This window comes from Canis lupus, chromosome 21 (assembly GCF_003254725.2).
Source record: "Canis lupus dingo isolate Sandy chromosome 21, ASM325472v2, whole genome shotgun sequence".
Classification (NCBI taxonomy): domain Eukaryota; kingdom Metazoa; phylum Chordata; class Mammalia; order Carnivora; family Canidae; genus Canis; species Canis lupus.
This window is the reverse complement of record NC_064263.1, coordinates 6,720,889-6,733,971: the sequence shown is the minus strand read 5'-3', so window position 1 is coordinate 6,733,971 and position 13,083 is coordinate 6,720,889. Positions and strand designations below refer to the sequence as shown.

The following is a 13,083-nucleotide window of genomic DNA, read 5'->3' as shown; positions in this document are numbered from 1 at the left end:
ACCAAAGACTCACGTGTGAAGTCTTGGGTCCTCAGCACAGATTCATAATCACAAGAGAAAGGACGTGGCAGCCAGCTCAGTGGAAGAAGCTCTAGACCAAGATCAGAGATTTCCAGCTGGCTATTTACCCTAGCCAGAGCATGTTTGCACTTCCTCAGGTGTAAAATGCAGGGGTGTAGGCAGATGATCTTCATGCTCTCTTTGTAATCCACATAGATTCCCATGTTAAAGGTTACTAACTGTGGTTTAATCAGAAGCCCAAGAAGTATAGTCCATGCACCCAAAATATATTTTATTGAGACTAGTGCATTTATAATGAAATACTCATTATGACACATTGGAAAGACTCAAGTTTTACAAATTTCACATTTACAAATACAAATCACATTTTGCTCTGAGGCACACAGGGACCAAGGTGAATGGGGAAGACAAGGTACTGACAGGAGACCCAGACCTAATGGGCCATCTGTAGGTCTTCTCCCCTGGAGAAGAGCATTCTTCAACTTGGCAGTATTTCTAGAGGCCTTCAGCAAGGAGGAAAGTGAAGCTTTCCCCCTGATTCCAGAGCAGGACAAACTATTTGTAGTCCTGCTGCTTGTTCTTTCTGGTTTGAAGAATTTCCATGGCAGCATTAAGATGAAACCATTAGCTACTTCTTGACACCACAGAGACAAGAGGTCCAGGCATGGAAGTTATTTGGCCATCTGGGCTTGGAAGGCTCTCTATCCCATGAAAGTCAAACATTCCAAACATTCTCATAAGTGGAGAGAACAGTATAATGAACTCTCATGGTTCATTATAGGAGAGCAGATAATATGGCCAAGTTCAATTTCAATGAAACATCGAGATCTAAGTGAACCCTGGATAATCCCCTTCTCCCCAAATGTCAGTTCCCCTCTCAGCTCCATATTCATGTTTGCTTTCAAGATCTATCTGGTGCTAGAAAGTAACCTAAACCCAGTGTGAGAGTGGCAACTATTTAGGGTGGGTGAATTAAGTTCTATTCTGCCTGTGTCTTCTGGGTGATGCAGTGAGTCACTCAAGACCAGATGGAAGGTGATGAAAACACTAAGTCTCTGGGATGAGATTTCTCTGACATGTTGAGTCCTTAAGGACTATCACAATGTCATAGGTTTCTGTAAGTGACACATGAACCGCCAGGGTGATGTTGACAAGTGCGTGGTCTTCGGGGAACTGGCATGAAGAAGCTTTATTATTCAGACAACACAGAGGAGTGGCTTGTCTAGACAGCTTGGGAGGATGTGAAGTGTCTAAGTGCAATTATTTCTGGCATGTTGGAGAGCCTGTTCCATCGTCTCCTGTAAAAGCAGGGCAATGTTTTACCACGTCTTGTTCCATGTAAATGCAGGAGAGAAGGAATTTTGCCTGTTAGATGAGTTTTATTTCCTGGCTCATCATGATGGCTGCTATCTGAGAAGAGGTGCTTCATCCAGGCCTTTCCTACCACTGACTATAAGTGAAGGCAGCCTGTTGGCTCCATGACAGCCTTCTCCTTGAGTTCCTCTCCCACCTCTTCCAACTCTTCTGATGGACACTACTCCTGGGAGAGGGGCTCAGAAATTCTCTGCTATGCCTTGTTCTTGATTCTCTCTACATGAGAAAGTATAATTCACAATGAAAGGAAGAGTGTGTGCACACAGGCACGCATGTGTGCATGTATACAAGCAAAGGGAAAAGTTGCAAATAAATCCACAGCATACTAACAAAACTCATCACAGTTGATGGCAGAAGGGGGTGATTTTTGTTTTCTTCTTTGTGCTTTTCTAAATTTTCCAAAATTTCAATTTTTCTTTAAGAGAACTCAGTGATTCCTCTTTGTTTTAAGGGACCGAACTGGTCCTTTCTTGTCATCTATCCAGCCAGCCACCACACTATCGTGATTCATTCTGGCCCAGGACTTCAGAAAGCAAGGCTAAAAAAGCTCTGTGTTAGCTCTGGCTCACTTACCTTTCACTGGCCAATGAACCTTGTTCAAGTTGAGTTCTGTGTATCTGGGTCAGCCACACCTGACTGAGTATGACTCAGGTGTCCTTTACGAATGCTTGGTGGCAGGAAGGGTTGTTAGAAGCTGGCTGACTCAGCCCTCATGTGGGCTGAAGCTGTCCTGGGTTCTCTGGCTCAGGGAGCCAGGGTGATATGCCTCATAGCATTTCTTAGACAGGAATTCATAAACACGTGTCTAATTGGTAGCTGTCTTGTAGTTTTCACATCAAATGGGGTAGAAAGCTAGATAGCGTTTCCTAGGAAATCAAGGGTCCTGTGGCTTCTGCAGGACCTTGTTTTCAGCCCTGTAAAGGTCATGTGTCAGAGAACAGGCTTTCTTGCAGGCTCTGTCCTCAGGTCCTGGAGACAGAGCTCTCCTCCTGCCTCTTCCCACCCCCACTCCCACCTAACTCATGGCTACAATGGGCTCCACAGAAGACAGGTCTGTCTTCCCAGAGTGGAGATGGGAGGAAAGCAGGAGGTTGTTGGCTGGGGGAACCCTCCGCCCATTGCTCTTCTCTGTCCAAGCCACCCTGAAGGAAGGCACTGGAGAGGGGGGCCTTTCTTCCTGGGGCTTTGGGAGTCTTTGGCACATGCTCAGTAATGCCTTCAGCTCAATCCTGAAATTCTCGTTGAGCCAGCAGTAGATGAAAGGGTTGTAGCAAGTGCTGCTCATGGCAAACCAGTGGAAGGCGAAGTAGAGGGCATTGTTGGTGTGGATGACCTTGCTGGACAGGAGGAGGACATAGCAGTTGAGGGGAAACCAGCAGAGGGCAAAGAGGACCACCACCAGCATCAGCATCTTGATGGTCTTCTTCTTCTTACGCCGTAGAGCCAGGTACTGCTCAGTGGTCACGTCGCCAATCGTGTTGCACAACCACAGCTTCTTGGCCACTCGGGCATAGGCCACAGAGATGATGAGGAGGGGTAAGATGTAAAGCAGGATGAAGGTGGCCAAGTCCAGGTACTTCCAGAAGAGGTCAGCTGGCTCAGGGAAGTCTGGCAGGCATAGTGAGCGGACAATGTCCTCACTGGTGGCAAGGGGAGAGGGAGAGAGACAGAGAAACAGAGAGAGACAAAGAGAGAGAAAGAGAGAGAAAGAAAGAGGAAAGTGTGCCATTACTGTGGAAAGGTCTTATCCCAAGAAGCCCTGGCCTTTCTCCACACTGGGCTCCTGGTAAATCCCTTATAGCACTTTTGTTGTAGTGTAATTATGTGATACATCCCTGGCTCTACCACTAGGCTGGGAGTTCTATAAAGATAAGGAAAATACCTGATTTCTCTGTGTCCTCTTAACCTTATATTATTCCTGGCCTATAACAGAAACCTAGTAAATACTTACTCAATGAATGAATGGAACACTGGTATTCCTCATCTTAGAACTAACTCATCCTGAGAGTACAATGTATACAGAAAACCCTGGAGTTCCTCATTTTCCTACCTATTCTCATTCCAGAGAGGAACTAATAAATGATGGGCCTTGAGAACGTGAGTGGCAAAGCCTGGACTAACCTACCTTCAGACATTCATATAACAAGTGTTTATTTTCTATGGAATGCATTTAGGGCTCTTTGAGGACCTAGTCCTCTTTGAGGAACCCCCAGGGCTAGTGTGTTAAGACTACACAGATTATGACCACACAGGATTGGCAAGTACCTCCTTTGGTATCCAAGCTCCCACTTTGGGGAAGTGAAAACCCTAGGGCCATTTTGATGGAAGGCACTGTTTCAATACACTCCCACAAAGAGGTCAAGTCATGAGACTTATTACTTACAAATCCCAGAATGGAGGCACAAGGATCTGGGGGAAGGGCAGTCCTCTGTCCCAGGCCCCAAGGAAGCAGGAAATAGAGCACAGGGCTGCAAGCACCAACTATGGAGAAGTGGTTGTGGCAGTGGTCACTCACTTTTCACAGCCTCAACTCTGAGGGGTCATTTTAAAAGGTGACCCAGGAAAAGCAAGGCTAGAACTTATGGTGGGAATCCTAACCTCATGTCCTAATCTAAATGTCCAGACTGTGGGTGTGAACAAGATAGTCAAACCCTAAAATGTCTAAGCCACAACTCAAAATGGCTGGTTTCTCCTCACGCCATGTGGCTTATTGCTCTGGTTATATGTGCTGATTGTCATTGCTACTGAAAGGGAGAGAATTCTCCTTGCTCTCGTTAGCAGGGAAAAAAAAAGAAAGTTCCCCATGTGTGAAGGCAGATGGAAGTCTGATTGCTAGCGGATTTGGGCATGTGATTCATTTCAATATCATAGAACTTGGGGAGGGAGCCTTTATAAATTACAGTTGACCCTTGAGCAACATAGAGGTTAGGGGTACCCACCCCCACACAGTTGAAAACCCCTGTATGACTTTGACCCTACAATTTAACTACTAATTGCTTACTACGGACAGGAAGCTATCTCGAGAATATAAACAGTTGATTGACATATATTTTGTGTATGTATTATATATTGTATTCTCACAATAAAGTAAGCTAAGGAAAAGAAAATGTTATTAAAATCAACAGAGAAAATACATTAACAGTACAGGACTATATTAATTGAAAAAAAAAATCCACATAGAAGTGGATCCACACAGCTTAAACTAGTGTTGGCCAAGGGTCAACTGTAGTTGCAATCAGCCTTCCAAGCTTTTTCTCTTGATCTTGTGTATGTCACAGACATGTGTGTTTTCAAGTATACGTTTCAGGAAGAGCAGCAGAGAAGTTAGCATAGCACACACCAGCACTGTACCTCCTAGGTCCCCTCAGATCCCCTTCACTAGCATGGGGACGCCTAGGTGGCTGAGTGGTTGAAAATCTGCCTTCAGCTCAAGAGGTGATCCCAGAGTCCCAGGATTGAGCCCCCACATGGAGCCTGCTTCTCCCTCTGCCTATGTCTCTGCCTCTCTCTGTCTCTCATAAATAAATAAAATCTTAAAAAAAAAAAATCACAAGCATGATCTGTGTCGCAGGGTCCATTTCTAAATAACCTCATCTAAAACAACTATGAACTCATGAAAATCACTCTAAGCTCATTCATTCATCTGTCCATTCATTTACTCAGTAAGGAAGTAATTACACTTTGAGGGCTTGTTATGTGGAGACTGTAGGTTAGGTGCTAGGAATAGCAGGGTAGCCAAATCAGACACGGTCCCAGCTCCCCCCAACCTTACCAGTCCAGCTGGGGAGATCGCCTTCAGTGAACAAGTAGCACACACAAGTGTTTAAATTAAAACAAACAAACAACTAAGTCCTTTGAAAGAAATTCTCATTCTGTGAGAGCACACAACAAAGAAGCCTGAATAGGAGCTAGTGGGAAGTGGAGCATCCTGCCTCAAACACACTGACTCAGGCATGGTCTGTTTGTCTGCCGGGCAAGAGAATGCAAATGTCCCAGGAGATTCTGAATCTCACATCTGTGTGACTGTGTGAGTACGTGTCCCCAGTGAAGGAAGTTGTTCACTACTGCCTTGACCTTGCAGACAAACTGGGTGGACAATAAGGAGGGAGCTAAAGTTGTTGAGCAATAAAGGGAAGAAAAAGCAGAAGGAATGCTGCCCATAGGCCCGGCCTTGGAAGCAAGAGGACAGGAAAGAGACAGAAGAGTTGGGTGTAGCAGAGACTTGTAAGTCATATGCAGAGAGGACTCAGATTTCCCTCAGGCAAGGACCTCTGAGTCCCCAGGCTGCGCCATATGAGTTCACTCACCTGTACTTGAAGGTAAACAATTTCTGGCAGATGGCGTGGGGAAGTGAAAAGAACGTAGCCATGGTCCAGATGACCGTGATGTAGATGACACCTTTTGTGATCGAGATCCGGGGTTTTAATGGGTGCATGATGACCTGGATAATAAACTGTACATCACTGGCTGAAGAAGTTCTGAAGCCTCCAGAATCCCAACAACACAGTTCACATGTCACAAATAAGGCAGGTAGGTCCTATTTATAAAGAGGCACCCCTTAATTCAGTATGAAGCCCTTGGGCTGCGCCACCCCCAAAGCCTACCTGCAGAGGTACAAAGAGGATATCGAATGGACTCTGAGACTCTGGGAAGCTCAGATGCCTGTTGCACACCATGTGGCAGAACCAGGGTGCAGTGGGGGGATGGGGAAGGGGTGAAGTAGGAGGTCTGCTTGCATGGCACACAGGAGGCCAGCAGAGGAACAACCCATGGTACCCCCATGATTCTGGACCCCTTGGGTTATGGAGGGCTCTGAGAGGGTCTGACACGACAAACATGAAGAGGAGACTCTCCCCATCTATCTTAGGACGTTGTACCGACATTTATTTGGGTAAATTTTATTTAGATAAAATTCTTTTTCTTTTCTTTCTTTTCTTTTCCCTCCCTTCCTTCCTTCCTTCCTTCCTTCCTTCCTTCCTTCCTTCCTTCCTTCCTTCCTTCCTTCCTTCTTTCTTTCTTTCCTTCTTTCTTTCTTTCTTTTTCTTTCTTTCTTTCTAAGTTATTGTGTTTATTTTTAAAATTGTAGCAGGGTCCGGTTTTCCCAGGCCTATAGCAAAGCCTGCGTTGTAGGCTTTGGGCTGCAAAGCATCCTGCAATTGCTACACTATGACAATCCATTCTCCCAAAAGGTTTAAATAAAGGCGTGGGAATTTCATGGCATCTTTAAGATGAGAAGGACCATTTCTTGAAAAAGGCATCCCGAGAAAGGTGAAGCCAGGGTCAGGGGGAGAGGTCATAAAGAGCTGCCACCCCACCTAAAGATGTCACCCCAGGACACATTGCCACCCTGGCTGTGTCCCCCACCCCAATTTTTCTCCAGTTTTTTTCAAGGTTTTATGGAAGGAAGTGACTAGGCTTTATAAGCTGCTCAATACATTCCCTTTCTGGATTTTGCCATCTCTGTCCCTCACGCCCCCTCGGTGTTTGGGTTGCTGAAGGAAGTGAAAGCCTGGGTCAGGGGCCCTGGACATCACTCAGATATTTCACTGGCTTTGGGATGGAGCCCCGTTTTTCGGGTTTATGTCACAGCAACATGATCAGTGTGGGCAAGACTAGCCCCTCGTGCCTCAGGCCAACCACCTTTGGCCCAAGGGTCAACTGCCCCTTAGCTATGTTAAATAGGGGTAACCAGAGGCCAGGTAACGGAGGCCCAGAGTCCCTCTCATTGGATTAGGGAGGAAGGCTAAGAAAAGGCAGAAAATATTTGTATGCAGCCTTTTCAGACTTTGCCCAAAGCATCAGTAATATAAATGTCAAAATGATGGAATTTCAGGGCTAAAGGAATCTCACAATTTGCCAAGTCCAATTCCCTACCAGATGATGAATGTCCTCTAAAACATTCCTATCAAGTGTCATCCAGCCCTTGCTTAAAAACGGCCAATGAAATGAAACTCATTACCTTCCCAGGCAGTGTTGTTCTGTTAGAAAATTCTCATACTGAGCTGTGTCTTTGAAGCCTCCTCTCCCTTGGTCTTTGTTTGCACCTTTGGGAGCTACTCTGAATAAATTCTACCTTCCCTTTGTCCTGGTAGCCCTTATGACAGTGGCCTCGTGGCGCCTTTGAACCTTCTCAGAGCAGGGCGGGCGGCCTTAGTGATCCGAGTAGAGGCTTGAAGCCAGACAGATCTCAGTGCTAATCCTAGCTTCATCTTTCACCAGGCATGTGATCTTGGGAAAGCTACCCATGCATTCTTCTGAGCTTTGATGCCTTGATTCAGCACAGGTGTAAGGATACAACATGGATTTACTGAGTCAGCATGAGAGAGGTGCTTGCCATGCAGCCATCCACCTCTAAGACAAGCACCCCCAGGTCCTCTCGGGTTTTCTTTACCATATCCACCCGTGTACATCTGATGGGGCAAGACAGTGAGCAGGGCCTTCCTGCCGTACCCTGAGGCCTGCTCCTGCCACCTGGACACCCTAATTTGTTTTCCTCCTCAACAACTTGGGCCAGGCGATATCCATCCCCCTGGTCTCTGACCTGCCATGATTTGCCAATCTCTTTCCATCTGTGATTTTCAGGTTCGCTTTTCTACCCCCAAAACAAGCTCATTAACTTCTGAGACACCAAATGTTAGCAATGAGCCTTTGTTGGAAAAACAAACTGGGAATGACTTTTTGTAGCACTTAACATGTATGTTTTAAAATGTCTCATCTAAGTGCTCATACCCGCCAATAAGACAAATAAATACACTTATTATTACAAAATGTGCTAAACACTGTCTTGAGGGACCCTGCAGTTCCGTGGGAAGCAAAGCCCGAAGGGGAAAGACAGGGTGCTATGGGTCGGTGCCCTCACCTGGTGGCGGTCAACAGCAATGGCCGTCAACGTCAGTGCTGAGACGTGCAGGGAGCAGTACTGGGCAAAGCGGCTGACGTGGCACATGCCTTTCCCAAATACCCACGTGCTGTTCACAAAGCGGACCTGGAAACCAGCTCACAGAGGTCAGCAGACAAACAGGCCTTGACCCTGGCCCCCAGCCCCTGTGGCCTCTGAGGACCATCCCTGGCTGATCCCTTCTGGCTCCTCCCTTCTTCCATTCTACACTACTAAACTGTGGGTCACACATGATTTTCTCCAGCATGCCTCGTTTTCAATCACGTGATTTGACAGAACCTGGTCGTCTTGCTGGAGCCACACCCGGTTAGGTGCCAGGAGAGCGTGGGAATACATGCGCTTTGGACTTGGACTTGCCTCCTCTGATAGTCTCTAGCTGTGTGACCTTGGGCAAGGTATATAATCTCTCAGAACCTCAGTTTCCTTATTTGCAAAACAAGCCTTAAAGATCTCTACCTTGTAGGCTTATTGTCAGGATTAAGGTTCCAAAAAGTCTATAAAGGGTAGAATACCATGTCTGGTAGATTGGTAGAAAGATATTATTAGGTATTTTTATGGTAATAATAACATCCATTCTTAGCCGACAGGTGTTCCAGCTAATGGGGGAGACACATCTGAAAAATCACAACACAGCGTGTGGGCTGTGCTCTCTAACGTTGAGTAAGTGATGCCCCGTGCCCAAGAAGGATCTAGCACTGATTCTGAACGAGTCTGGGGAGACGACTTGGGTATCTTAGGATGCGAGAGGGAAAGATTCAGTGCCCCACAGAGAGCCCAGGTGGAGGGTGTCAGGGCCCCAAGGAGGGTGGGAGGGGGCTGGGGTAGAAAGGGAAAACCGATAGAGAAAAAAAACACAGTCAGCCGGATGGAAAGAACACCATGTGGTGGTTCACAGCGGAGTATGTGCCTCTTCCGGTTGTCACCAGGGCAGGGCTCTTCGCTCCATCTCTGTGGGTAGGCAGGGAGCAGCCATAGGAGGCTTCTGAGCAGTCCAGTGATATTACTGAGCTAGAACTCTTCAGCTACTCCTACTTCTCACCTCCCACATTCAATACATGACAAAGCCAACCAGCGCTGCCTTGAGATGGCTTTCAGATCCACTTCCTCTTCTCCGGTCCCAAGGCCACGGCCCTCACGGAGTCCCCCATTGTTTCTCACCCGGATGGTTTACAGCCTCTCAGCAGCTTCCCCTGTCCTCCGATCTGGTCCACTTGTAATTCAGCCTTCACACTGCTGATGGGATTTTTCTTAACTAAAAATCAGATTACTGTCACCTTCCCCCACTTAGCATCATCGTGGCCCTCAGGACAGAGCCAGATGCCTTCAGAATATCCAGGCCCATTCATAGGCTGGCCCCAGCCTCCCTTTCTGACCCACCTCCGCTTGCCTCCGGCCCCCCACAGACCCCGCACTGTGCCTCTTGCCTCTGCTCCAGCTGCATCAAGTCACTCAACATTCCAACACACCATGAGCTTTGGTGCCCTTTGCCTTTGCTCTACCACAGTCCTTCTGTCTGCATGGTGCGTTCACCTCCACCTGGGAGACCCCTGCCCTTACAGGTCCCTTTGAAGTGTCCTTTTTTTTTTTTTTTTTGTCTCCTTTGACCCTCTCAGGGGACTCTGGGCAGGACAGAATACTTGAGTGTCTCCTCCAGGTTCCACCAAATCCTGTGCATGTCACTGCTGTGGGAGTTGGAAGTAACTGTTTGCTCTTCTCTCAATGACCAGAGCTGAACTTCTGCTCACTGTCGTGTGCAAAGTGGACAGGAAAGGAGACAAGGGAGGAAGAATATTGTCACCAGCCAGCTGGATGCCTTACCTAGTCTGAAAGGTTGGCTAAGGGCTTAGAAGATCCTCCCCCACCTCCAACTCTTTCATCCTCTCACCAACTCTTTCATCCTCCCTGCTTTCCAGCACCTTGTAAGCTCTAACAAGAGTTTAGATTGGGGCAATTACATGGGTCAGGTTCAAGGTCAAGCAGCTCTGGACCATCTCGGAGGAGTTCTGGGTTCTCAGGACGCTGCCACTTCCTCTCCTGCAGGAGATCAAGCAAGGCAGGACCTGCCAGGTCTCAGGTACAGCCTAGCCTGGGGTGGCTTCTCTCCCTCAACCCCTACATCTGCGTCTGTGGAAGATTTAATTTTGCATCCTGCTCTGGGCGGCAGCGCAAGGGCCATACCCCCGGGCCAGTTCTGGGTGGCCCAACCCCAGCACTGCAGATTGTCAGGATAGAAACCCAGAGCAGAGGTGGGAGCTAAGTGGAGCCAGAGATACACTGTCTCGTGCTTCAAGGTAACCCTGGCGAGTGAGCAGAGGTTTCTGGGTAGCCAGGAATCAGTTAGATATAAGCTGGCAGGAGAGCAGGACAAGTTCATGGTTTGGAGTAGTAGAAGCATTATTAACATGGGCCAAGAAGCCCTCCTCACCTGCCACCTCTGGATCAGGTGGCTTAGTGGGCAGACCCCCAGACTTGAGTCAGGAAAGTAAGTCTTATCCTGGCTCTGCCAATTACAGGCTAAGTGACCTTGGACAAGGGACTGAACCTCTATCTGTGCCTTAGTTTCCGCATCTGCAAAAGGCGATGTTCTCATAAGTGAGGACAAAAGACAGAATGTAGTTTTAAAATGTTCGCAGGGGTGGGGAGTTCACTCTCTTCTGTCTATTATTTCAGGTTGAGTGTGTGTGTGTGAGAGAGAGATGGAGTTTGAACAGCTACTGCTTCGGTAATAAGTCAGATAACAATAAGGTTATTACATAAAGTGAAAAGACATCACTCAGGCTACAGAAACATAAGGGATGACTATCATTAGACTGCTCAGTCCTAGCCCTCGCAGTCCCCACCCACCCAGGAGCACCACACTCCCAAGTCACAGAGGGACGGAAATGACACCACTGATGCTGAGCAGCCAGGGCTTGGGGGAGGCTCATGTGCCACCCCTGTGCGAGGGCCGCCAGCCTGGTCTGGGGACCCAAGCGTACCTCATCCTCATCTTTTCCCCAGCACACACATCCTACACTGGCTCATTCTCAAACCACGAAAGAGAAACGTAGTTTAAATAAGTGGCCTAAGAGAATGCACCTAAGTTTCCAAGCACAATTAGCAATTGTTTGATATAGCAGCTGTGGCCCAAAGCCACATCCTGGGGTGGAGGTGGAGGAGGGGGTGTGCGTTTAGGGAGCTGGACTTCAGGGCCCTGTCGGCCAACATCTCCAGGAGCTTCGGTTTACTGTCTGATCATCAGAGAGGCCGGTGCCCAGTGATAGGAAGTGGTCATTGGCCCTGGGTGACTCCGGGCGTGGACCGCACGGCCCTCCAGCTGCAGCAGCTCACGCTCAGGTGACGAGGCAGAGGCAGAGAAGAGGAGAGAGAGGGCAGAACCGCCGAACCCCCGGGAAGGGCAGGAGGGGGCGGGGGAGGGCCGGGGAGGGGCAGCAGCACAGACCGCAGGCCGGTCACAGACAGGGCGGGCGATGAAGGCACAGGGAGGGGCTCGGGCGGACAGACACGTCCAGGCGGCGCGACGGAGGGGAGAGGCGGGCGGGGGCGCGGGGCACGGAGCGGGGGGCGGGGGGCGAGCAGGCGCCGCGGGGCCGCGGGGGAAGCGCGGGGCGGGTCGGGCGCGGGGCCTCACCAGGGTGAAGGGCGTGTTGAGGAGCGTGATGAGGATGTCGGCCACCGCCAGGTTGACGATGAAGAGGCTGGTGGCCGAGCGCATCCGCTGGTTCTTGAAGATGACATGACAGACCAGGACGTTGCCGAAGAGCGAGAAGACGATGATGAAGGAGTAAGCCACGACGAGCAGGGCTTTCACCGTGGGGTTCTGCGACTCGGCGCCGTAGCGCCTCCGGCCCACGAAGTTCTGCCAGTCGGAGAAGCTGTAGTTGCTCCAGAAGAAGTGCGAGGCGTTGGGCCCCGCCAGGGCCGCCTCCAGGCCCGGCTCGTCGGCCCGGCCCTCGGGGCGCTCGGCGGCGCGCAGCAGCGGGAGGAGGCAGAGCAGCGCCCCGCGCCGGCCCATGCTGCCCGCGCCCGCGCCCGCGCCCGCCGGGAGGGGGGGGAGGGGAGGGGGAGGGGGGGGGAGGGGAGGGGGAGAGCGGGGAGGGGAGGGGAGGGGACGGGAGGGGGCGCCGCACGTCCCGCCTCTGCGCCGCCGACCGCCGGCGAGCGCGCGCCTCCACCCGCGGGGCAGCGCCGAGACTCGGGCTCCCGCTCCGGCTCCCGCTCCCGCTCCCGCTCCCGCTCCGCCCCGCCCCGGCCCCGGCCCCGTGCGGGAGGCGACCCCGCGGGGCTGGCGAGGCTCCTTCCCGGCGCGCGCCCGCCCGGCCCTCCGTGGCGCGCCGCCCCCCGCCCGCCCCCCGCCCGCTCCACGCCGGGAGCGACACTCCGCCCGGCTCCGAGGCTCTTCCCCGGAGTCAGCCTCGCGCGTCCGCCCCGCCGCAGCCCGGCGCTGTCGAGGAGCGGGGGGCGGGGACACGGGGTGCCCCGGCAGGCTCGGCGCGCGGGTCGGCGGCTCCCGGGGCGGCTGCACCTGTTTGGGCCGCGGCTCCAGCCCGCGCGGGGAGGCGCCCAGCGCTGCAGCCCGGCCCGCGGCTTTGGGAACCAGGCGAGCCCCACCCAACCCGGTGGATGTCGGGGCTTCCCCGAGCCCCTCACTGACCAGACTTCAGACTCGCTGGACGACTTGCTAGGCCTCGTTTCCTTACACGGATTAAAACAACGTGGGGGGGGGCGGGGGGGGGGCTTGGTTTTCCAAGGAAACCCTTCAAAGCAGGACGCGCTGCCGACGGGATCAA

At 50.9% G+C, this 13,083-nt stretch overlaps 2 protein-coding genes across 4 annotated transcripts in view; one reads left to right on the top strand and one right to left on the bottom strand.

The window, feature by feature from the left end:
* IZUMO1R (IZUMO1 receptor, JUNO) overlaps window positions 1–13,083 on the top strand; it is a 93,916-nt gene that overhangs the window by 50,647 nt on the left and 30,186 nt on the right. The gene's annotated exons all lie outside the window — the stretch shown is intronic.
* Window positions 267–12,335, bottom strand: GPR83 (G protein-coupled receptor 83). Of its 2 annotated transcripts, XM_025419275.3 has the most exons (4): window positions 11,925–12,335; window positions 8,255–8,380; window positions 5,703–5,836; window positions 267–3,035 (listed from the first exon to the last, which is right to left on the bottom strand). In XM_025419275.3, exons 1-4 carry the CDS (start codon window positions 12,306–12,308, stop codon window positions 2,411–2,413), a joined length of 1,269 nt encoding a protein of 422 aa, XP_025275060.1. In that variant the 5' UTR covers window positions 12,309–12,335; the 3' UTR covers window positions 267–2,410. The 2 variants fall into 2 exon arrangements, with proteins under 2 accessions (XP_025275060.1, XP_025275061.1); XM_025419276.3 differs by lacking the exon at window positions 8,255–8,380.

What these genes read in the sequence shown, in the direction of transcription:
- GPR83 (XM_025419275.3), bottom strand. Translation starts at nt 12,308, where the DNA reads ATGGGCCGGCGCGGGGCGCTGCTCTGCCTCCTCCCGCTGCTGCGCGCC. An exon ending in TCAACACGCCCTTCACCCTG is followed by an intron (nt 8,381 to 11,924) that starts GTGAGGCCCCGC and finishes GCTGGTTTCCAG; the next exon opens with GTCCGCTTTGTGAACAGCAC. An exon ending in TTGCTGTTGACCGCCACCAG is followed by an intron (nt 5,837 to 8,254) that starts GTGAGGGCACCG and finishes TTTATTATCCAG; the next exon opens with GTCATCATGCACCCATTAAA.